This window comes from Nymphalis io, chromosome 12, assembly GCF_905147045.1.
Source record: "Nymphalis io chromosome 12, ilAglIoxx1.1, whole genome shotgun sequence".
NCBI classification, from domain to species: Eukaryota; Metazoa; Arthropoda; class Insecta; order Lepidoptera; family Nymphalidae; genus Nymphalis; species Nymphalis io.
The window spans coordinates 3322425-3345497 of NC_065899.1; the positions used below are offsets into that span (position 1 = coordinate 3322425).

The 23073-nt window shown below is 34.0% G+C and overlaps 1 protein-coding gene across 1 annotated transcript; it reads left to right on the forward strand.

Annotated features, from left to right (window-relative positions):
* The first annotated feature begins 5294 nt into the window (after nt 1-5294).
* LOC126772249 (circadian clock-controlled protein daywake-like) lies at nt 5295-8295 on the forward strand. The gene is made up of 5 exons (XM_050492528.1): nt 5295-5383; nt 6284-6509; nt 6844-6974; nt 7282-7437; nt 8060-8295. Exons 1-5 carry the CDS (start codon nt 5323-5325, stop codon nt 8209-8211), a joined length of 726 nt encoding a protein of 241 aa, XP_050348485.1. The 5' UTR covers nt 5295-5322; the 3' UTR covers nt 8212-8295.
* The last annotated feature ends 14778 nt before the right edge of the window (nt 8296-23073 follow it).

The following is a 23073-nucleotide window of genomic DNA, read 5'->3' on the forward strand; positions in this document are numbered from 1 at the left end:
TACTGACATTGACATTTGTCGATCGTCAATTTTTTTTCTTAATTTTTTCTTGGAAAATGCACACATCTTACAGCCAGACAAATAAATAATAAATTTTGCATCTAACGGGTAATTAAAATTAGAAATAATAATTTTGGAACAATAGGTATCTAAAAAAAATCATACTAACATAAAATTTATGTAAAAAAATATGTTTATGAACTATACTATTAAATTAAAACCTTATAACAAAGCATAGGACACAGGATGGTGTATGTCATCAAAATGAAACATGTCTTATTTATGTAGAGGTAAATAATTAAATTGAATTTAATGTTTTGAAGGTAAAATTTTAGTTTTACTTTTAGTAATGTATGTTAGTATGAAAATGAAAAGGGAGTTAGTATGAAAATAGAACATTCTTTTTAATTCTTAGAAGGTTTGTATGTTTTAATGACCTTCAATTTATATCCTATCAGCGATTGAGTTGTAATAATTTGTACTTTAAGTGCTAATTTTTACAAGTTTATTTTATTGAAAAAAATATCGTATATATTATATCAAAATAAATATATTATATTAAATTGAATATATTCTTTGCAAGGGGTTTCAGGAGGATACATTTACTGGTGATAGGGCTTTGTCAAGCACATCTGGGTAGGTACCACCCAATCATCAGATATTCTACCCTAAAACAGCAGTACTTCGCATCGTTGTGCTCAGGGTTGAAGGGTGAGTGAACCAGTGTAAATACAGGCACAAAACATCTGAGTCCCCGGGGTTGGTGGCGCATTGGCGATGTAAGCGATGGTTAACGTTTCTTACGGTGCCAATGTCTATGGGCGTTAGTGGTGACCACTTACCATCAGGTGGCCCATATGTTCGTCCGTCTACTTATTCTTTATAAAAAAATATCAATTACGTTTGACCAGTTTCCAATTAAAATGAACTGTAGAAAATCTTACCGAATTTTTATATTATTTTGTTTTTGTCTAATTCAAAAATACTCAGAAACTCATTTAAAATCAAAACGTACTGGAATGGACCATTTAATTTTTAGTTAATACAAAAAACTAACAGTTATTTTCAGAAAAAAATACTTTTAGAATATTCTAAGACGGTTTTCCAAAAAAATATGTTTGATTGGTTAAGTAATAATTACTACAATAACTTTCTTCTTTCACTAGCGATCATTGTCATTCGAATCAACTTTAAGTCACTCTTCATGACAAAAATATGGGACGTTATTAAGCGATCCTAGACCACGAGCACCATAATCATAATAATCTAATATGAGATAGAATAATTATATCTGGCTACTAACATTAATACCAAATACATGCTGCTTCATAATATAGATATTATATATTAGAATTGCTTTAAAATTTGAATATATGCTATATTATGATGAAGAAAAATAATGCAATACAAAACCCGTCAAAGATCAGACATTTTAAAATAACAGGGCTTATAATTTTTTTTGCTAATTGATGTATAATGTACTGACACCAAAAACATATTATTTTTGTAGGTGAAGTTGCGTTGCGGTTTGTTACTATTAGATTAGTTATATTATAATAGATTTTTATTTTTTTTATTTCGATAATATAATTTTTAAGTTGAGTGAATAACAGTGAGTGGACAAGGTAGTGAAAAAACTGTAATTACGTTTTAGTGGTGATGGATTTCGCAAGCTGTCATGACAGAAACTGTAAATTGTTGTGATTGCTCATCTCGAGAATATTATATAAAATTGATGCAGTGCTATGAAATAACTATTATTGTTTCGAATTGTCTGTGTATATTATATACGAAAGCAAGGCACACCTGCTAATATACTGAACAATACGATCACGGTTTTCAATAGTGTAATAAATAGAAAATAGCAAATAAGAAATAATGACGAACCGGTTGGCGTGGTTGGTAGATGCTTGCTTTTCACGCCGAAGGTTATGGGTTTGATTCCCACCCAGGACAGACATTTGTGTGCATGAACATGTCTGTCTGTCCTGTGTCCGGGTGTAATTATCTATATAAGTATGTATTTACAAAAGAAAAGTAGTATATGTAGTATATCAGTTGTCTGGTTTCCATAGTACAAGCTCTGCTTAGCTTGGGATCAGATGGCCGTGTGTGAATCATGTCCCAGGATATTATTATTATTATTATTAATGCTTAATGAATATGAATTTGAAATGGTCTATCACGTATATTTCAATATATGTGTCGTGCACCCTCCTGAAAGTTGCGTCCCTGCCATCCGTCTGGCAAACTCTATGACATGTGAATATAATATCACATTGTACTTTCAACACGCTTAAGTGATATTTCTACTTAATGCTTGATTACCTTGTTTACCAACATTATCGATGGCATGTAGTCGTCACGATGTCGAGCTAATATAATCACAATTGGATGTATACAATCCCATTAGTATTGCTCTATAACTATCATTACTGCGGTGTAATTGGATTACGTTGTCGCATGTCAGTTAACATTATAAGATTTACGGATAAATCAAGTGTAATAATATTATTGATTGTTCATATTCATGGGCACCTTGTGTATATTAATGTGAATGTCAATTTAAAACTATGAGATTAGCCAGAACAATGACTAAAAGATTAAAACTATGATTACTTGATGGAAGGGCTTTGTTTAAGTACTCTTAGGTACGACCGTTCATTATTTATTCTACCGCCAAATAGTATTATGACGTATTATGACTTATTGTCAGGTCAGGATTTCTGAGCCGGAGGTCTGGAGACCCAAAAGAGGCCTAAAGTAGGAGGGAGGAGTACGAGCAAATGGGCCCCCTGGTGGTAAGTGACAGACCATAGATATAGGTAAGATATAGGTAAGAAATAATAACCATTCCTTACCTCGCCAATGCGCCACCAACATTGGGAACTGAGATGCCAAAGCCCTACCACCATATTATAGTTTTTTTTAACAAATATATGAAGATATAGTAAAATATACGTAAAATTCTTGTTGTTGTTCTACAATATATTAAAACTGTTTACTCCCCGTTGGCCCCGGGGCGGTAGCCCTGAATGCCCTGAATGCCCTCCCCTAAATCCGGCCCTGCTTATTGTTAGTCTTGAACATACGGGAAATGGGTTCATTTGAATTACATTTATTCCTTTTTCTTGGTAATCGATACCGGAAAAAACTTACAAAAATTTATAAATATGCAAAGTAGAGGACACTTTGAATGTGTTATTGTTGTCACAATTTTGTTTTATTTACATTGAAATATTAGGAACCACAAAACTAAAAAAACCGTAGGTATTTTTTGCAGAATATTATTTTTAATATTTTATTAACGATTTATTTACATAATCGATACGCGGAAGTCGCGATATAACCTCCGTGACGCTTCACGTAAGCCCAGGGCACAGGGGGTGTGATGTTTCCGCGCGACACACTTATCGTTAACAGTCAATCGAGCAATATCAACGAAATATGACCTCTTAATGTGCAAAATTATGTCGGTACAGATTCTTAAAATTTCATTAAATATTTTAATTAAATCATATCGATTGAAGATCAGTTAATGGTATCTGTTTCGATGAAAATATTTTCGAACATGTTGTTTATAATAACTGGTTTGAGCGAATGGAAAAGTGTATTAAGCTACGTGGTGAATACTTTGTAAAACAATAAAAACTACTATAAGGTTCTAGTTGTGTTTTTTTCTTCAAACGACAAAACTAAAAAGGCAGGCCTCGTAGATGGCGCCGCAGCGTAACAATATGTTTCTTTATTGGCGTTCAAACTTGCTTTATATCAAATTTAGTTAAAATTGGTTAAGCCGTGAAAGCGTAACAGACAGGCAGACAGACAGTTATTTCGCATGTATACTAGTACTAAGAAAACACTTTTAAGAGCTGTAGTAAGCATATTTTTTATTTTAGATCGTCTTTGCATACTCTTAGCGTCTAGGTTGGAACGACATGCAAGGCCATCTTACACGTTCATAGTACTGGCGCCTCTTTCCAGTTTATAACAGTTTTAGTGGAAGGAGACTAGGTCCTATTCGCTAACCCAGTACTCCAAAAAAAGATGCTAAGGTAAAGATTATTTTTGACATTGATACTTTTTATTTATTTAGTTACGTAATCAATGTTAATATTTCTATCATTCATATCTATAAATATAACAAACTTATATCTATAATTGTAATAAAATCCAGTACTTGAATGATGAATAAAGTTTATATGACGCTATTTTGAAGCTTAGAATGATTAATGTTTCGATAAATTATAACACGTAGGGAGGAGTATGACGGTAGTGAATGATATATTACACCAAACATACCCCGCCTTTGACCCGAGCTTAATGATTAAATAACAATGTTAATTTTATAATTTAATAACGCATCATTCATAATATTATGTTGACAATAAAATATTTACCCAATATATTATTATAAAGGCATCGATTGTTATATCAAGCTTAAATTATAAGACATGGCTGGAAATTTGGTGGTGACTGACATTTTGTAATATAAAGGCGCACGTCGAATGGATTATGATTTTAAGGGGGAAACTACATCCTCTCTATTTAAGTTCATCCAATCGCTGCGTTCAAAGTATTTAAATTTTTGCAAACTATGATTGTTATCGATTGATTATAATAATAATATAATAATAATAATATAAATATCAAGACAAAGAGACATGTTCATGCACACAAATGTCTGTTCTGGGTGGGAATCGAACCCACAACCTTCGGCGTGAAAGGCAAGTATCTACCAACCACGCCAACCGGCTCGTCAAATGGTAATATGCTCTTTTTTGGGTTCGTTTTAAACGTGCCGCGCAGTAAACATTGAAATTTATAATTCGTAATTACTTAAATATTCACGTGTCAAGTTTCGACAGATCGTCTAGCATTACTAAGTAGACTGTAACAATAGTATATTTTATCTAGCGGTAACTCCTAAATTAATTTATATAGATTTATTAGTTTAAGATAAAGAAAATTGATTTGGTTGGTGTTCTTTATTTAAAACAATGACTAAATAAATGAATAAATAATATTGAAAAAAATAAATAAAACTGAAAGTGTGAAAATCTTTCAAATATTTAATAGTTACATTAAGTAAATTAATTAATATTGGAGGCAAACATAATACTACTTACTAAATACTAACAATTTTAATGACATACAGGACCCTAAGATTCTGTATGCATAAATAAAGTATGATTAATTATGATATTATTTACAATAAAATAAGCAATATTATGAAGTATATTCAGATAACTCTTTATATAAGGCAAAAAACTTGTGATAATTGAACAGTTGCGAGTAGAATAGGAACACCATACGGTCACTATGAGGGCTATCGTTTGCACACTACTCTTTTTTATTCAAATTTCTTTGAACTATGGAGCATGTAAGTTTTTTTTATTTTTTATTTCATAAATATATAAATCATTGTTTATAGATTTTAAATATTTAATAATGTTTGAGAATCATTGATAAAAATGCTTAGTTAAATAAATAATGATTAGGTTTTGTTATTTATTACATGAATGAAAAAAAACATTTGTAGATGCTATAGTCAGAATTTCAAAACAGTCAAAACTACATTTAGCCTACTAAATAGGTTAAAAGCACAATGAGTTACAAGCAATATGTTATGACTGAGGATATACGTTTCATAGTTTTTATTTCTGTAAGTCTGTTAATGAGTTGGTTAACAAGAACGTATTATCCTGGTGCTGATTTATAGACAGGTGGCATGCTTTAACGTGCAAATTGCTTCATAGCTCCAAATAATAAAGCGGTTGGTTATAAAGGTAGCTTTAATTACTCAGCGATCATTCTCCACCTCTACGTATACATTGAAGGCAAAGGCTTTTAAAAAAAAAATTAAAAATTTTAATTTTCGTCGAGCAGTATTCGATATTTTAATTAGCTATTTGACAGACTAGTAATTTTTTATGTAGTTGCGGTTGTCACTTATATTTTAATTTTATTTTTATTTTAATATTCAATCAACTCTTTTCCTATTTTTTTTTAAATTTTATGTATAGTTTTATATTGATGTAACTTTATAAATACACATTTTTATCGTTTATTGTTTTTGTAATAAAATAGTTTGACTTTGAAAGAGATCAGCTACCACAGCTGTTTCTTTTTGTTTCACAGCATTTATACGGGAAAATTAAACTGCCATTATTAGTTTAGTGTTTGGCAATAAAAAAGCTTATTTCTTTGACATAAAACTAACATAATTTATACTCTAAGCTGAATTGAAAATTTTCAGAGATTTAATTATATGTTTTTTTAGTTCCTTTAATTCAATATAAATGTTGGATATGGGATTCTGCGTGTCTGACGGCGCGAGCGCAAGCCGTTACACCCATTTTAACAGCAGGAATTCCTGAAATAGCAACAGAGCGATTAGACCCTATGTTCATTGACTTAGTTCATGTTGAAGATCGTGAAGGACTCCAGTTTGATATGCGAAATGTGTATATCGAAGGGTTAAAAAGAGCAACTATTGATAAAGTCAGGTCGGTTTTTATTTCTAGTGTTCACCCATTCGATCATAATCATTACATATTGAAACCGTCGCTACCAAATGCGCTAGACAGATATGCATTAGTATTTTCCAAACATTTTTTGTTTACACTAGTTTCTAAAACGTTAAGCAATGCAAACAAAAAAAAAAAAACAATGAAAATTCGGTATTAAATATACAAAAGCTATTCAGAATATAAAAACATACATACATAATTGCATTATACGGTGTTATAAGAATAAAATAAGTAATCGTAAAAAGTCACCACTATTTCTTTAAAGTTTTATTGTACCAAGTTAAATAAAAACAATTTATTTATTTTTTAGCGTGGACATGAATTCACGTATAATGCGACTAGCCTTCCATGCAGATTTCTCAATAAAGAGTTCGTATACAGCTAGTGGATATTTATTTTCTTTGCCTATTATTGGACACGGCAATTTTGCAATGAAATACGGTAAGTCTTATTACGTTATGTAGATTCTAAACTTTTTTTTTACATTGTCAAAAAATTAATTATACTGAGTGAGTATTTATGTATGAGATATTAAAAAAAATGTGACAATCACAAAATTGTGATTAACAATCATTATCTATTATTAAATTCATGCATCATTCTGCAATCCTCGATAGGACGTCAATGAAATTTATTTGTATACTATATACAGGAAATTTTTATATTCTATACAAGCTGAAATCAAAAAAACACTACCGAGATTTGAATAAGCTGCTTGTTAACATTAAAACCTATGATCGTTTTACAGATGACGTCCTAATTGACATGATCATACCCTTCGAAATAACAAAGGACACACAAGGCAAGAATATTATGAATCTAAAGGAATACCAGTACTGGTATGATGTGAGGGGCGGTGGTCAATTCAATTTGGGTGATTTATACTACAAAGACACAGTCACAAGTAAGATTTTAAATAATATATAGATAGAAGGAAGGTGCGTTGTGTAGATTAGAGTCCATTTCAACCTGTGGATGTCATAAAAGCATATAAAACATGCTATTGCTGTGGATGTCATCTACGCATCTACAGATAAACATTAGCAAGAAGTTAGGTTAGGTTAGGTTAGACAGGCGTTAATTGCTAGTTGTAATATTTTGCCAAGTCGTATTCGACAGTATTATTCGTAGCGTATTAAAAACTGCATCGAAGCCAAATAAATAGATAAGAGCTAGCGTATGATGACGTCATTAATTTTAAGTTTTAATAAAAGTCACAAAGGATCTTTCACTTTTTGTTGCATTTTTTGTCATATATATATATTTTTCATTTTTATTGTAGATAATTTGTTTTGATTTTTTGGTAGGGTGCGCGCGCTAAAAGTAAATCTAGTTGGTATAAAGTGTTTCTAATACTTTTGTTTTTCTTTAAAATAATTTAAAAATGTATTTGTTTGAACTTTGCTGGAGCCTTTCGAAAAAAAGCCAATATTATGTTATATAGTTCTGAGGATCAGAAATACCTAAAAAAAATATATTATTAAGTATATATTTTTAAGTCGTATAAAATAACATGTTTTTTTCAGGTGAGAGAATGCACGCGATTATTAATCAGAAATGGAAGACTTTTTCGGTGTTGTATGGCAGATTTATGTTTGATAAGATCAACGATAAAATTTTTAATGCAATTCGAACATACATACGCTCGCAATCATTGGATAACATTGTTTTTTATTAAATGTTGTTACTCATAACTATAAATAACTAACTATATTCTCCAAACTATATAATCTAATAATAATAAAGGTACTACGAATATAAATACCATATTTTGTTATTTATTAATTAAGGATTCTTCAGACATGTAGGTTCTTCAAATCTTAGAAATTCGGTTGTGGTTCCCTTCCAAACTTGATCTAAAATATCTATCGATTTATGTTTTAGATTTTTTTTTATTTTAAAAAGTGGGCAACATTGACTTTTTTTTCGAAATTTCCATAAGAAATAAAGATGCGTCCTTTTAAAGTTACAATTATAAGAATTTAACTAATAATTAGGCATATGGCGGTAGAGCTTTGTGCAAGCTCGTCTGGGTACCACCCACTCATCAGATATTCTACAGCAAAACAGCAGTATTTAGTATTGTTGTGTTCCGGTTTGAAGGGTGAGTGAGCCAGTGTAATTACAGGCACAAGGGACATAACATCTTAGTTCCCAAGGTTGGTTGGCGCATTGGTGATGTAAGCGATGGTTAACATTTCTTACAATGCCAATGTCTATGGGCATTGATGACCACTTACCATCAGGTGGCCCATATGCTCGTCCGCTTTCCTATTCTATAAATATATAGTTCGTATTGCACTTGATCAACTTCTTTATAGATTTAGTTTTACTATAAATAAGCAACAGTAACGTGAATTAGTATCGCGTGTGGTCTAACTGCAATTTCGACCATGTCCTCAATACTTATACAAAAGAGCGCACATATATATATAAAAATAAACAAACGCGCATTTTAAGTACTTAGTTTTAATATATTTTATTAATTTCCTAATTTTAATCATCCTTTTGTAATACAATTTTTAATTTTTATGTAACAACTAGCTCCCCCTCCCAGCTTCATACGCGCCATTTAAGGGGTTCCATAGAACGTTTATATTGAAGAACGCACATGCAAGATAATCTTCTTGTTTTTAGGATAGGACATATCACAGGCGTGAACTGAAAAAAACCCACCATATTTCCATTACAATTGGATGAATAATTTTGGAACGCATTTTTATTTATATAGTTATTTTTATATCTTCCAACCCCTTATTACTTTATTAACTGAATACTAAACATACAACATATTTTAAAAATATCAAATATGATCGAAATTTAACCAATTTTAAGTTGATATCATTATTTATTTTACATATCTGACGGGCCGGTTGGCGTGGTTCGTAGATACTTGCCTACCCAGGACAGACATTTGTGTGCATGAACATGTCTGTTTGTCCGGAGTCTGAGTGTAATTATCTATATAAGTATGTATTTACAAAAGAAAAGTAGTATCTGTAGTATATCACTTGTCTGGTTTCCATAGTACAAGCTCTGCTTATTTTGGGATCAGATGGATGTGTGAAATGTCCCAGGATATTATTATTATTATTACATAGTACAAAGTCACAATATGTAGTTTATTCATTAATTTAGCGTAGCCTATTTTTAGGTATCCATTTAGCTTTGAGTTTCTGGACACCAGTATGCGTGGCTTCTTATTTCATATAATATCGTAAAATGACGTTTCAAAAATGTCTAATGAATAGAAGCGAGAGTTGCTCGACAGATTGATTAAAAAAAACTTGCAATTTTAACTATTTTCTATGCGCTGTGCGACAAGGAGCGCGAATTAAATGTAAACGTATCGAAAAAAAATAGGAAAGTAATTTACCATTTGCTGAAATGAAAATTTATTAATATATACCAATACTGATATAGATTACATTACAGTTACAAGTAAGTAATATAGCCAAAAATATAAGGCTAAAATAACACATTTTTAACTGTTAATCCGTATTCGTGTATTTATATAAGTTGTATATAAATAGAACAATGTTTACAACTCTTTGAAGCAAATTTAAAAACGTCGAGTTCTGGAGTATTTTTATTTAATAAACTAGAATTTGCTCGTTACTTCGTACGAGCACAATTTAGAATCAAGTATCTATATTTTTATTTTTGCAGAGCCAGTTGCGAATTAAATACCGATAAAATTGTCTTGAAACGGGTAGGTAAACAGTGTTTATTTAAGTGCATCCTTTCAAAGATTTTGGTTGTTCTTGTGTTGTTCTTAAATGAACTTTGCCAGATGAGCAGCATATTCCTTTGGGTCATTTACAGACAGCCTAAGAAGGATATAGCGCATCTGTCTCCAACATTCGTGATATCTCATGGCGTTTACTCGTGCCTTTCTAAAGAATGTGAGATTAAGTGTCGAATTCAGTCAGGAGATAGACGCGATTCGCTTTCCTCAGGCATTTCTAGAGAACGTGAGATTTCGTGGCGGACGCGGTCAGCAGACAAACGTGATCTTCTTGCTTGACTTGACTTCGACGTTGTACGTCACTCTCTATAGATCGTGAAGTGGCCTGACGGTGTCCATTAGCATTAAGATGCGATTCGCGTTCAAAGACGTGGCATTTCTAGAACGCTGCTAGACGCTCTTCTCGTTCCAGTTGATTTTCTGTAAATCTTCTCAATCGTGCTCGTTTGGCTTGTGGCCCCTATAAACTTATAGGGGCCATCAACTATTGTGATGCCAATCAACTTACAGAGGCACAGACAAAAATTCTAAAAACTGTTGTTTTGGCTTCTGTTGCTCTAAAAAAGAATTAGTTGTTTTTTTTTCAATATCTATAATGTACAGACATCGGTATGTTACAATTTTATTATAATTATGATGATTTTTAAAATCATCTTCCGTAACAAGCAGACACGTACACAAAATACGCTCATTTAAACATTTTGTTCAAATATTCTTCATAATTATAATTATGCATAATTCATTTAAGGTAGCTTAATAGTCGAAGTCAAAGGCATGTTTAATCCGTATATATAAATGGGCGAATAATCTGTCTGTCTGTCTGCTCTGAGGCGAAAAGCCTGAATATCAGTGATTTTTTATTTAGGCTGAGGAGAAATAGGGTAAAGAAATGTTTAAATAGAAAATCGTAAATATTAGTCTGGAGTTTTGACATATTATTACAAAAAATTGATAGAAAGTAACTATTGAAGAAAATGAGATGATCTTTTGGTTGAAAATGAGAAGAGTTATCATGAACAACATATGCCTAATGAAAGTTCTCCATGACCTTTTTCAAAATGCAATAAGATGCAGTAAAACACTTTGTTTTGTTGTTGTTTGTTTTATAAATGAATTCTGGCTTTAATTTAAGATAATATCGTATTACAAATAATTGTTTTTTCTTCTGTTATAGTTAGGCGGGCGGGGAAATGGACACATAGTTACACGTCAGTAAGTCACCAACGCCTATAGATTGGCGATGAAGAAATATTAATCGTTCATTATATCGCCAATGCGCCACCAATTCATGTCCTTTGTGCCTGTAATTATACTGACTCACTCACCCTTTAAACCGGAACACAAAAATATCAAGTACTGCTGTTTTGCGGTAGAATAACTGAAAAGTGGGTGGTACCTACCAAGACAAGCCTGCACAAAGCTTTACCACCAGTAAACCAGCTGTCACTTGAGTTACTGAATTTCATTAGGAGCTAAAAACAAAAGAATGTGAGCGATTGTAACGGTATCAAATGACTCAGTTGTAACTAACTGTTTTGTAATGTCGTACCTTGTAATTATCGTATATTATACGAACGATAATAAATAGCTTGTAACTCGAGAGTAGGACTTCTTATTTGGCTGATTTTTGAGAAAGAAACATTGTGAGTAGAATTTATTTAGGTTTTATTAAAGTTAAAGTAAAGAAAATATACTTAATATTTAAAATTCATTATAATATTCATTTTATGGATTACTTATTTTTAATGCTGAAAAGTAAAATTTCTTTAGTGTATAATTGAAAAAAAATGAATGTTATTTTTTAATACTTAACACTTAAATATTTGATATTAAGTATTGAAATATCTATTTTTATAATAATATATCATTTTGGTTATCATTTGTAAAGTAAGAAGAATTTTTTAAGTTAATTTATATTTAGATAAAGTAGCTTGTTGTATTTAGGAATAGGAATGTCTTAAAATATGTTAGAGTAAATCAGATCATAGCTATTATATAATTGATAGTGATTGAATGGATAAAAGGTGACTTCGAAAAATGATATATTTGTAAAAATTGTTTATAATATTTGTTTATGAACCAAATATTAAAACATTTTTTACAAATATATCATTTTTCGTTAACTTGAGTTTATAAAACTAATAAGTAATTTCTCTATGCGAGTATGGCGTGGGTATAATATAAGCTAGTAATATCATTCGTAATTAATATAAAATAAAATTAACTTAATGTATAGGTTTTTTGTGTATCATAAGAAATTAATGTTATTTACATAAAAAAATCTATATAAATATGATTTTACAAAAGGTTTGGATTATATTACAAATCGAATGTAGTAAGGAGTAGTACCGCCTACAAAAATGATTGGGACATCCAAATATTTGACGGCGTTTGTAGCGTTATATATGTTATCGCATATTTAAGCTACATGTAAGTTATTTATCATTTTTATTATTATATTTACTATAATATTTGATATGTTAAAAAATGTACGTGTCCTCAAATATAACAAAATGCGTAACGTAATAATGAAGCATAACTAAATTTATTCTAGTTTTCAATGTATTTGGCAACAAAAAACAGCCCTGGTATGAACTCAAGTTCGTATTGGATTGCAATCCTATTGGATTATGACATTGAAGGAATAAAGAGTGCATCTTTGTAAATATATTATTTTTTCAGATAATAATTTGAACACGAAATGTACACTACAGAACTCAAAATGTTTAAGAGAGAAAAGTTTTATCGCTCTCAACACATTCGTTAATGGAATCCCAGAGTTAGGTATAGAAAAAATAGATAAAATGTTTATAGATAAGATTGACATAAAATCAGACAGCGTTACAAAAGAAATGAGAAATATTGAAGTAGTGGGTTTGAAGAATGCGACAGTCACTGATGTCAGGTATTTGAACAAATATATACATTACTACCTCGGGTCAATTTAAGGACTTACCACGAGATGCAAACAAAAGATGTGAGTGTCTCATGGACACCTGAGGCACTGGCTACAAAACACGTGCTGGGTTAATAAAAAGCTATTGAATTTTATAACTATAAACTAGCTTAATGTTTATACACACATAATATATTCATTGTGTTAGAAGTACTTGTGACTTTATATTTTGTGTCCGGAATAAGCAAACAAAACTAACTTATTTATTACACCAGTAATGTATAACGATACGTTATCAATGTATGTTATAAAATGCTTACGTCCTATTCATTCTATTCATTACGACGTATTCATTTCATACTTATTTTTTTTTTTATTCATTTCATATTTATTACTTATGTACACAAACGACTAAAAAAATAATTGTTTTTGTTATTTTAAATAAATTAAAAAGTTAAAGGAAGTTCTATGTTCACGTATGGAAAATTTGCTTAAAATCATGATCAGCCAATGAAACTTCACCATTCCTCTTATGAACTTCCATATTTTTTTACATACATATTGTTTTTATTTTAATCATTAGTATTATTATTAATAGCATATTTACAAATTTACTTTGGAAGTATGTCATTATATGATTGTTTTAAATAATTTAATGTATTTAATTTTTTCAGCTTCGACGAATTTTTAAAAGTAGTGAGTCTTTCATTTGAAACAACCTTTACAGTGAAGTGCGATTATACTCTGGTTGGACTTTTATTCCGACAACCAATTATTGGAGCGGGTGAAGTGAATTTGCTAATAAGTAGGTATTTTTTAAATATATATAATATTATTTATATAAATCAGCAGAGTGGCAACTTACAAGTTACATTTAAGTCAAAAAGAAAAAATAAGATTCATTTTATATTTAATTATTAAAATTTTCCTAAAGTATTCCCCAAACAATTGGTACGGTACAAATAGCGATCTTAAAGCCGTCTAGGTATTCTCTATCAGTCAAACTTTGGGTTAAGTAGATAATCACGAAGGCGGCAAATACCTACTAAAAAAATACCTACTAAAGAACAGTTGTTCTAAGGTTAATTAATTAATTATTTATAATTCATAGCGTAATATTTAGCCATCGAACGATGTCAGCCTGAAGATTTAAAATGGCTAATAAGTGCTAAGCCATACCGTGACGAAAGTAATATTTGTAATGACGCCAAGTAATTATATAAAAAAGTCACTTAAATAAACGCTTCCTTTATACAGTTCTTACAATTTAGAGTTGCAGCTTTAAAAGTAACTTTAAAATTTTATTTATACTGTTATTGACAATACTTTGTCTTGTTCTTTCGAATGCTTACGTGTTCATAACAGAGAAATTGGTGTATTTTAAATTTCCAATTCAAAATACGTATCTTGGCTTACCTCATCTAAAAATCACTATCAAAGTATTTATATTTATATTTTTTATTCAAGCATTTTTGAATTTAACGGCAAATACTGAGTAATAATTGGTTTTTCCAACCACTTAATGAATTATGTATGTAAAATTTTATCTACTCGTATACCCTATGAAAATCAAAGAATTAAAATAATATGTGTAATCTTTGAATATTTTTTTAATTTTAAATTTAAGTGTCTAAGATTACAATATAGAATTATTTCGCCTTTACGATTACCTTGCGCCAGGAAATGTGCACAAAATTAATTACTAATTTTGTTTAACATACGAAAATCAGTCCAAAATCCAATAGAAAAATTGTTTGTTCCAGAAAACGTTCGAGTTAATTTAGTTTTTTTGTATGATATAATTAAACAAGAAAATGGTAAACATAAGCTGGAATTCCAGGACTATCGTTATGGAGCGATAGTTAATGGTGGCATAGTATATGACTATAAGAACATGTACTATGGAAATAAACAAATGAGTAAGTTTATTAATTAAATTCATCTATAAAAATCGTACTTATTGTTACATTTTTTAAATAGAATAATTTGTGTTTCTACATTTTTTGGTTATATATAAATACTATTTGCTGCAGGGATGGTACTTACATGCACTTCAAATCCTTATTAATTTATATAATTGCAAAAGTGAATTTGTTTATTGGTTTGTTCCTTATACGTCTTAACTACTCAACCGATCATTATAAAATTTCATATACATGGTGTAAGGGGTACAGAAAAATACATAGATTACCTGGCGTCCCCTCTCACACGTGGGTGAATCCGCTGGTTGAATTTATTATTTATATAATTCACATTACACGTGAATTTATTTAGTTTGTATTAATATATTTGCTCGGCGGTGAGGGAAAACATCGTGAGGAAAGTAGCTTAGGTTGGATAGAATTTGACATGTTTCGCCGCATGTATATCCCACCGCCAAACTGCATTTTTGCAGCGTCCTTTTTTTTTGCGGGCCTCCAAATCCTAGGGGGTTCTCGGGGTACGGAGACCCCCTAGCCCCGGGCGACCCTCACGGCAGGAGGATGCGCATAGCGCCGACGTGGGTCAGCGGAGGCACTCTCCTCGCGCTCCCACTCCGCGGTCTCCTTCTGCGACATGACATTTTCGCAGGAGGTGACCATCTTCATCTAGTACGTTTCGCTACCAAGCATGGCATTTATCACGCTCGGCAGCGAAAGGTCTCCGCCGATTAAAGTCGCCAGGGAAAGGCGCTGAGGCCCCAAGCGGCACACTCCATCAGAGTGTGGCATGCCGTGTTTCTGCAGCGTCCTGGAAATTGGAATGAGCTACAAATCTTAATCTCCTTAACAGGAGAGTAGACCAGCGGTGTCACTTAAAATTAATTACTTGTTTCAGGTGATAGATTTCATGCCTTCGTCAATAAGAATTGGATTGTAATAACGAGCACATTTGGTAAAAATTTCTACGATGCGATCATTAATAGGATTTACAAGGCAATTAAAACGTATATAGGATCGAAGAATATGGAGGATATACTCTTATTTTGAAGTTTATTAAAAGTCGCTATAGAAATGTCTTTTGATAATATTTTTTTTATTATCTAATTAATTTTGTAATGTGTGCATGATTTTTCATCATTTGTGATGATATGTTGTACTGGCCGATATTCAAATAAAATTTACAATAAAGCGTTTTAGAATCAACACTTTTTTAACTCTACTATCATTTCGGAAACCAGCCTCTAGTAGAAGAATAGTAAGAAGTTCGCATAGTTGCTAGCGGTTAGTATTCAAAATAACTGTTCCTGATCAGTCCTGCATTGGAATTCGAGCTTAAATCCAACATCTTTGTCCAAAAAGTATAAAGATTACTCTCATAATCCGATTAGACGATAAATCCGGTACGATCGGAAGTAGTTCGGGCGTAAGACCAACGAATTTAAGTGCGTTCTTAAAACTGTGAGTGAGTGTAAATACTGGGCTTAGACACTGTTACTGGGCACTTCTATACTCCATGTTTTACACGATCTACATAAAATAAGATATTATTTATAATAAAGTAGCTTATATATTTTTCATTCAGTAAAAATAATAACTTTAAAAAAAACTATAAATCAAAAAAGCGAATTGTCTAACTGATTTATTTTTATGCTGTAATTTTTCATTGTTAGCTTCTTTTCCATGAACAGTAAAATACATTCATATCTTATATATGTATGAAAGATAAGAAACTTAAAGCGAAGATTAATTATATCATTAGAACACAAAACATTATAAACATGTTTTATATTATTTTCAATTAAATTTAAATTAAAAATAATTTGCCATATTATGTAGATGTATATAATTATAATTTTATTAATAGTCAAGGCTATATTAAGTATTTGAAGTTATATAGTTCCAACAATATGTAAAATGAGGTTGCAAAAAAAAAAAAACTATTTTACTGCGTATGTAGTATTTATTGCGTGGTATGGTTTGAAATATTTTCTAAAGTAGTGTTTGTCAGTGTGTGTCATATTATTTTGACTCTCAATAAAAAGTATCTAGCTTCGTAGTTTAATGTAAAAAAGACTAGTCTTTTATTTAATTTTTTGTAATATTCTATGCATGGGCATATGAAGCGATTTGCAAATATACTAGCTTCCGACAGTTACCTCGCCCACGTTAGAAGCGCACGGGTGTCTTATGTGCCTACTAACTTGTGAGATGATTGTTATTCAAAAGCATTCGAATGGCTGAACGAGTCTAAATAAGATTTGGCATTAAAATCTCGTGGAATACATAATCATGTATATATATTTTATAGTGTAGGTAGGCGGACGAGCATAAGGGCCACCTGATGGGAAGTGATCGTTAACGTCCATAGACATTGGCATTGTAAGAAATGTTAACCATCGCTTACATTGCCAATGCGCCACCAACCTTGGGAACTAAGATGTTATGTCCCTTGTGTATGTAATTACACTGGCTTACTCACCCTTCGAACACAACAATACCAACAATAACAGCAGTACTGTTTTGCGGTACCACCCACTCATCAGATGAATATCTGGTACCTACCTAGTTGAGCTTGCACAAAGCCCTACCACCAGTAAGTTAAGTTGGCAACTCCTTTGTCAGAGAAGGTTGGAGTTCATTCCATCACGCCACGATGAAAAATACACATATCGCAGAATTTCCATCCAAATGCACTTGTGTTTGATGAGATCAACTTGTGCACTTTAAATGTATTGTTGGAAAGTTACCCTTGAAAATGGTTTTTATTTATATTTATTTAAAAAAAAGTTGAGGTGATCTGTATATCTCCTTACCGCTTTATTTATTTCATGTCCTCCACCCAAAGGTTGTCTGGAAGAGATCGCTCTATTAGCGACAAGACCGCTTTTTGTACATAAATCGTTTTAGTTGGTGTACAATAAAGCATATTCTATTCTATTCTAAAATGGCTGCCGCCAAACCAGCCAGAAGAATTCATATAAATAAAATTATATTAACGTTATATATTGAAGCATACTAAAAATGTGTGTATATTTTAAACCTGATTAAAATTTATTATTTTGTATTTTGTTTTTTCTCTCAGCTTTGGTAAAAAAATATCAAATATGTAACAGCTGTAGCATGAAATTTATAAATATTATATTAACATTCACATATGAATTTTGTAATGCTTAATATTGGGACTTATTTTTTACATAACATAAGACCAACATGAGTTTTATTTGAGTACAAACAGTACATAAAATACTTGCTATTTTTCATTCTATTAAAATTATATAGTAAGCAATTTTGGTTTTTGAAAACAGCATAGAATATTTTAAGTTAAATTCGGAGTACAGGCAGCGTTTATGTAATTGATTTTATAGACATGCTCCGTTTAACATGTTTCATATGACAGTATTATACTATCATGGCTATTATGATTTATAATATTAATATATGTCATTATATAATAAACTGAATTCTTGCTTGTGCATGTATCATAAGTAAAATACCACGCATCACGAGATCTCCTAAACTATTCTCCCGATCTTGAATTCACACACACACTCGTCCTTCCTCGATGTAGACGTTTACTAAGAACGGATTTTATCTATCCGGAGCTATCTAAGCGGATTACCCAGTTAAAATATAAAATCGATTTAGAATAAGTAATAAAATGTACTTAATATCGATTTCGATGAACAACCGGGCAACCTGATAAGTGGTCATAAACGCTTATAGTTGTTGGCTATGTAAGAAATATTAAACATTACTTACATCGTACCTAAGATGTTATGACCCTTGTATCTGTAATTACAATGTCTCACTAACCCTATAAACCAGAACGCAACGATTATAAATTAAAATATGTACTGGAAGCAATGTTTTTAATATGTTGTTCAAGATTATTAAAACTTTTACAAATTTAGTAGAAGTAAGACAATAAAGATTTTAGGCAATAAAATAGTTTTTTTTTTTGCAACCTCATTTTACATATTGTTGGAACTATATAACTTCAAATACTTAATATAGCCTTGACTATTAATAAAATTATAATTATATACATCTTATCCGTGCAGTGACGGAGAAAGAATACATTTCACTGCCCCTCTCTTTCCCATGGGTGTCGTAAGAGGCGACTAAGGGATATCTGAGCGACCATCTGCTCATCTGGTGGTAGGATGCTGTTGAACCAATGCCGGGGGAAACTGTATTGACCTGCCGGTCAGGGAGACCCGAAGAAACGGCTGTTCCGCTGGCCGCCCGTGGCATAGTACAGGGGCCCGAGCGTGCCTAACCAGCTCGTGAGGCTGCCCCACCAGGCCACGCATAATCTCGGGGTGGACCGTCGTGCCGGTTGGTGACCGGTAGGTGGGGTCCCGGCGGCCACTTCCGGGGGGGTTCGGGGGCCCTTCCGTCCGGCGGGTCAGTGTATTTTTCCTTTTGGCAACCACTTGGGGAAACACGCCTCCACACTTTGCCCATCCCTATCGTGGCAATACATCGCTCGCTTCACGTCTCTTTTCCATTTAATTTCTCCCAAATGGCGCAACAAAAAAGAAATAACGGTCGTACAGCGGTGCTCACCCCCACCATACCCTCGCTGTTTGAGGTCGAGTTCTCTAACATCCGAGGACTCCACACTAACCTCAACGCTGTCCACCACCATCTCGAGACAGCACGGCCAGCAATGTTGTTTCTCACGGAGACACAAATACTCCGTCCTGCCGATACCAGCTACCTTAATTATCCCGGCTACACGCTTGAAGAATCCTTCAAAGCGAAAGCCGGAGTATGCTTGTTCGTCAGGACGGATGTTTGCTGTCACCGACTGCGCTGCTTGGAGGACCCCTCCTTCTCCATGTTGGTGGTACGTGTGGACCTGGTTCGTCAGAGCCGAGTCTACGTGTGCCTCTACAGATCCCACAATGGTGACTTGGAGACAAGCCGACTATTTGACCATCTTAGTCGGGTGGCAGATGCTGCGCAAGAGCAATTTCCTAACGCGGAATTGGTGTTTTTGGGGGACTTTAATGCTCACCACGAATCCTGGTTGAAATCCCTCAAAACTGACCATGCTGGAAGGACTGCTCATGCTTTTGCTCTCACACATGACTTGACCCAACTGGTTGATCAGCCCACCAGGATCCCAGACATTGATGGGCAAGCACCTTCTCTACTGAACCTTCTGCTGACTTCTCACCCGGTGGAATATCAGGTTGTGGTTCAGGCTCCTCTTGGCTCTTCAGATCACAGCCTTATTTCTACCAGAGTGCCACAGGCCAAGCTGCCGCCACTAGCGGTATGCAAACGTCGCGTTTGGCACTATAAGTCGGCGGATTGGGACGGTATGCGCAATTACTATGCGTCGGTCCCTTGGAAGGAACGTTGCTTCAGTGGGAATGACCCGACAGCTAGTGCCGCTGCTGTTGCTGGCGAGATCATGCTGGGAATGGAATACTACATTCCTAGCTCAGATCTCGTCAGTAGGAGTACGTGTAACCGTTGGTTCACTCGTGAATGTGCCGATGCTGTATCAGCTAAGCAGGCGGCATATCGCAAGTGGATCAACGGCTGCATTAGCGGGGCATCTAACATTGACTCACTGAAAGCAAACTATAATAAAAATTCCAAGTCCTGTAGAAAGGCATACACGAGAGCGGATGCACAGCGCATTGTACAGATTGGTCATGACCTTGTTTCGCATCCTAGGGGCTCCCGTAGCTTCTGGCGTCTGACCAAGTCTGTGCAAAACAATTTCTGCCAACCTTCGCTGCAACCGCTCAGAAATCCGGACGGATCGCTAGCTCACAGTCCGCAAGAGCAAGCTGATCTCCTGGCTAAACTCTTTGCCGACAATTCCGTCATCGATGATTGTAGTGCACTGCCACCTACAATACCTGCATGTGGCCATACGATGCCTGACATTAAAATCAGACAACGTGATGTGCGTGCGGAGCTGCAATCACTTGATGTACGGAAAGCTAGCGGTCCCGATGGAATACCAGCCATAGTGCTGAAGAAGTGCGCAGCGGAGCTGTCTCCTGTGTTAACGCGCCTGTTCCAACTTTCTCTCTCTTCGGGAAGTGTGCCGGAGGCTTGGAGAAGAGCTAATGTGCAAGCGGTTCCCAAAAAAGGGGATCGGTCTGACCCGGCAAATTATCGGCCAATAGCTATCACCTCAGTACTTTGTAAGGTGATGGAACGGATTTTAAACAACCAACTGATCCATTACCTAGAAGATCACTGTCTAATTAATGATCGTCAGTACGGGTTTCGACCAAAACGGTCCACAGGTGATCTTCTAGCGTACGTAACACACCTCTGGGGTGAAGCTATCGACAAGCATGGAGAATCGTTGGCTGTCAGCCTCGATATCTCCAAGGCTTTCGACAGGGTCTGGCACAGAAGTCTTCTCTCCAAGCTACCGGCATATGGTCTGCCTGCTCAGCTATGCACCTGGATTGCCAGCTTCCTACACAAACGTAGCCTTCGTGTTTTAGTAGATGGTTGCGCTTCACAATTCTATGTAGTGAATGCTGGGGTCCCCCAGGGATCTGTGCTATCTCCCACACTCTTTCTTTTGCATATCAATGATATGCTCTCCCTTGGGAACATACATTGCTATGCAGATGATAGTACAGTGCATGGTGGATACCACGGACGCGCAGTGGCTGGGCGGGCGGAAACTGAGGAGAGGCGAGAGAATCTTGTCATTGAACTCGATAGGACGTTAGATCTCATCGCCAAATGGGGCTCTGATAATCTTGTTGAGTTTAATGCCAAGAAAACACAGGTATGCGCTCTCACGGCGAAAAAGTCAACATTTTCCCCTCTTCCCTCCCTCTGTGGTACTCCGCTGGTGATGCAAAGCAAAATCGCCATGCTGGGGATTGACGTTCGCTGCGACCTTAGTCCAAGGGATTACATCGAGGCTGTTATAAAAACAGCTTCACGGAAACTCGGAGTTCTGAACAAGGTGCGGCGCTTTTTCACGCCACAACAACTGTGCCTGCTGTACAAAACACAGGTACGGTCTTGCGTGGAATATTGCTCGCACCTTTGGGATGGCTCCGCTAAGTACCTACTTGAGGCCTTGGACCGGTTGCAGCGACGTGCCGTACGCATTATTGGCGACGTAAAGGTCACAAACACCCTTGAACCTTTACAATTGCGTCGTGAGATAGCAGCACTGAGCGCTTTCTATCGACTGTATCACGGCGAGTGCTCTGAGGAATTATTCTCTCTAATTCCTGCTTCCCCCTTCCTTCTTAAGTCCACGCGAGCTGGTTCTCGATGTCACCGCCTAACTGTGACATCAATTCCATCGCGAACAAAGAAATTTGGCAACTCCTTTCTTTGTCGCACTTCCAAAAAATGGAATTCCTTACCAGCTCACATATTCCCCTCCTCTTACAACCCGGGTTCCTTCAAACGAGGCGTGAAGAGGCATCTTGCGGGCCGGCAAGGCGAAGGCGGCTAGTGCAGAACGTTTTTCCCGTCTGTACTGGCCGTCGTCGCATTTGGACTCTACTACCACTTACCATCAGGTGGAGTAAAGTCATTTGCCCTCCCGGCGATATAAAAAAAAAAAAATCTACATAATATGGCAAATTATTTTTAATTTAAATTTAATTGAAAAGAATATAAAACATATTTATAATGTTTTGTGTTCTAATGATATAATTAATCTTCGCTTTTAGTTTCTTATCTTTCGTACATATATAAGATATAAATGTATTTTACTGTTCATGGAAAAGAAGCTAACAATGAAAAATTACAGCATAAAAATAAATCAGTTAGACAATTCGCTTTTTTGATTTATAGTTTTTTTTAAAGTTATTATTTTTACTGAATGAAAAATGTATAAGCTACTTTATTATAAATTATATCTTATTTTATGTAGATCGTGTAAAGTATGGAGTATAGAACTGCCCAGTATCAGTGTCTAAGCCCAGCATTTACACTCACTCACAGTTTTAAGAACGCACT

What these genes read in the sequence shown, in the direction of transcription:
- LOC126772249 (XM_050492528.1), top strand. Translation starts at nt 5,323, where the DNA reads ATGAGGGCTATCGTTTGCACACTACTCTTTTTTATTCAAATTTCTTTG. An exon ending in TTCTTTGAACTATGGAGCAT is followed by an intron (nt 5,384 to 6,283) that starts GTAAGTTTTTTT and finishes ATGTTTTTTTAG; the next exon opens with TTCCTTTAATTCAATATAAA. An exon ending in CTACAAAGACACAGTCACAA is followed by an intron (nt 7,438 to 8,059) that starts GTAAGATTTTAA and finishes TGTTTTTTTCAG; the next exon opens with GTGAGAGAATGCACGCGATT.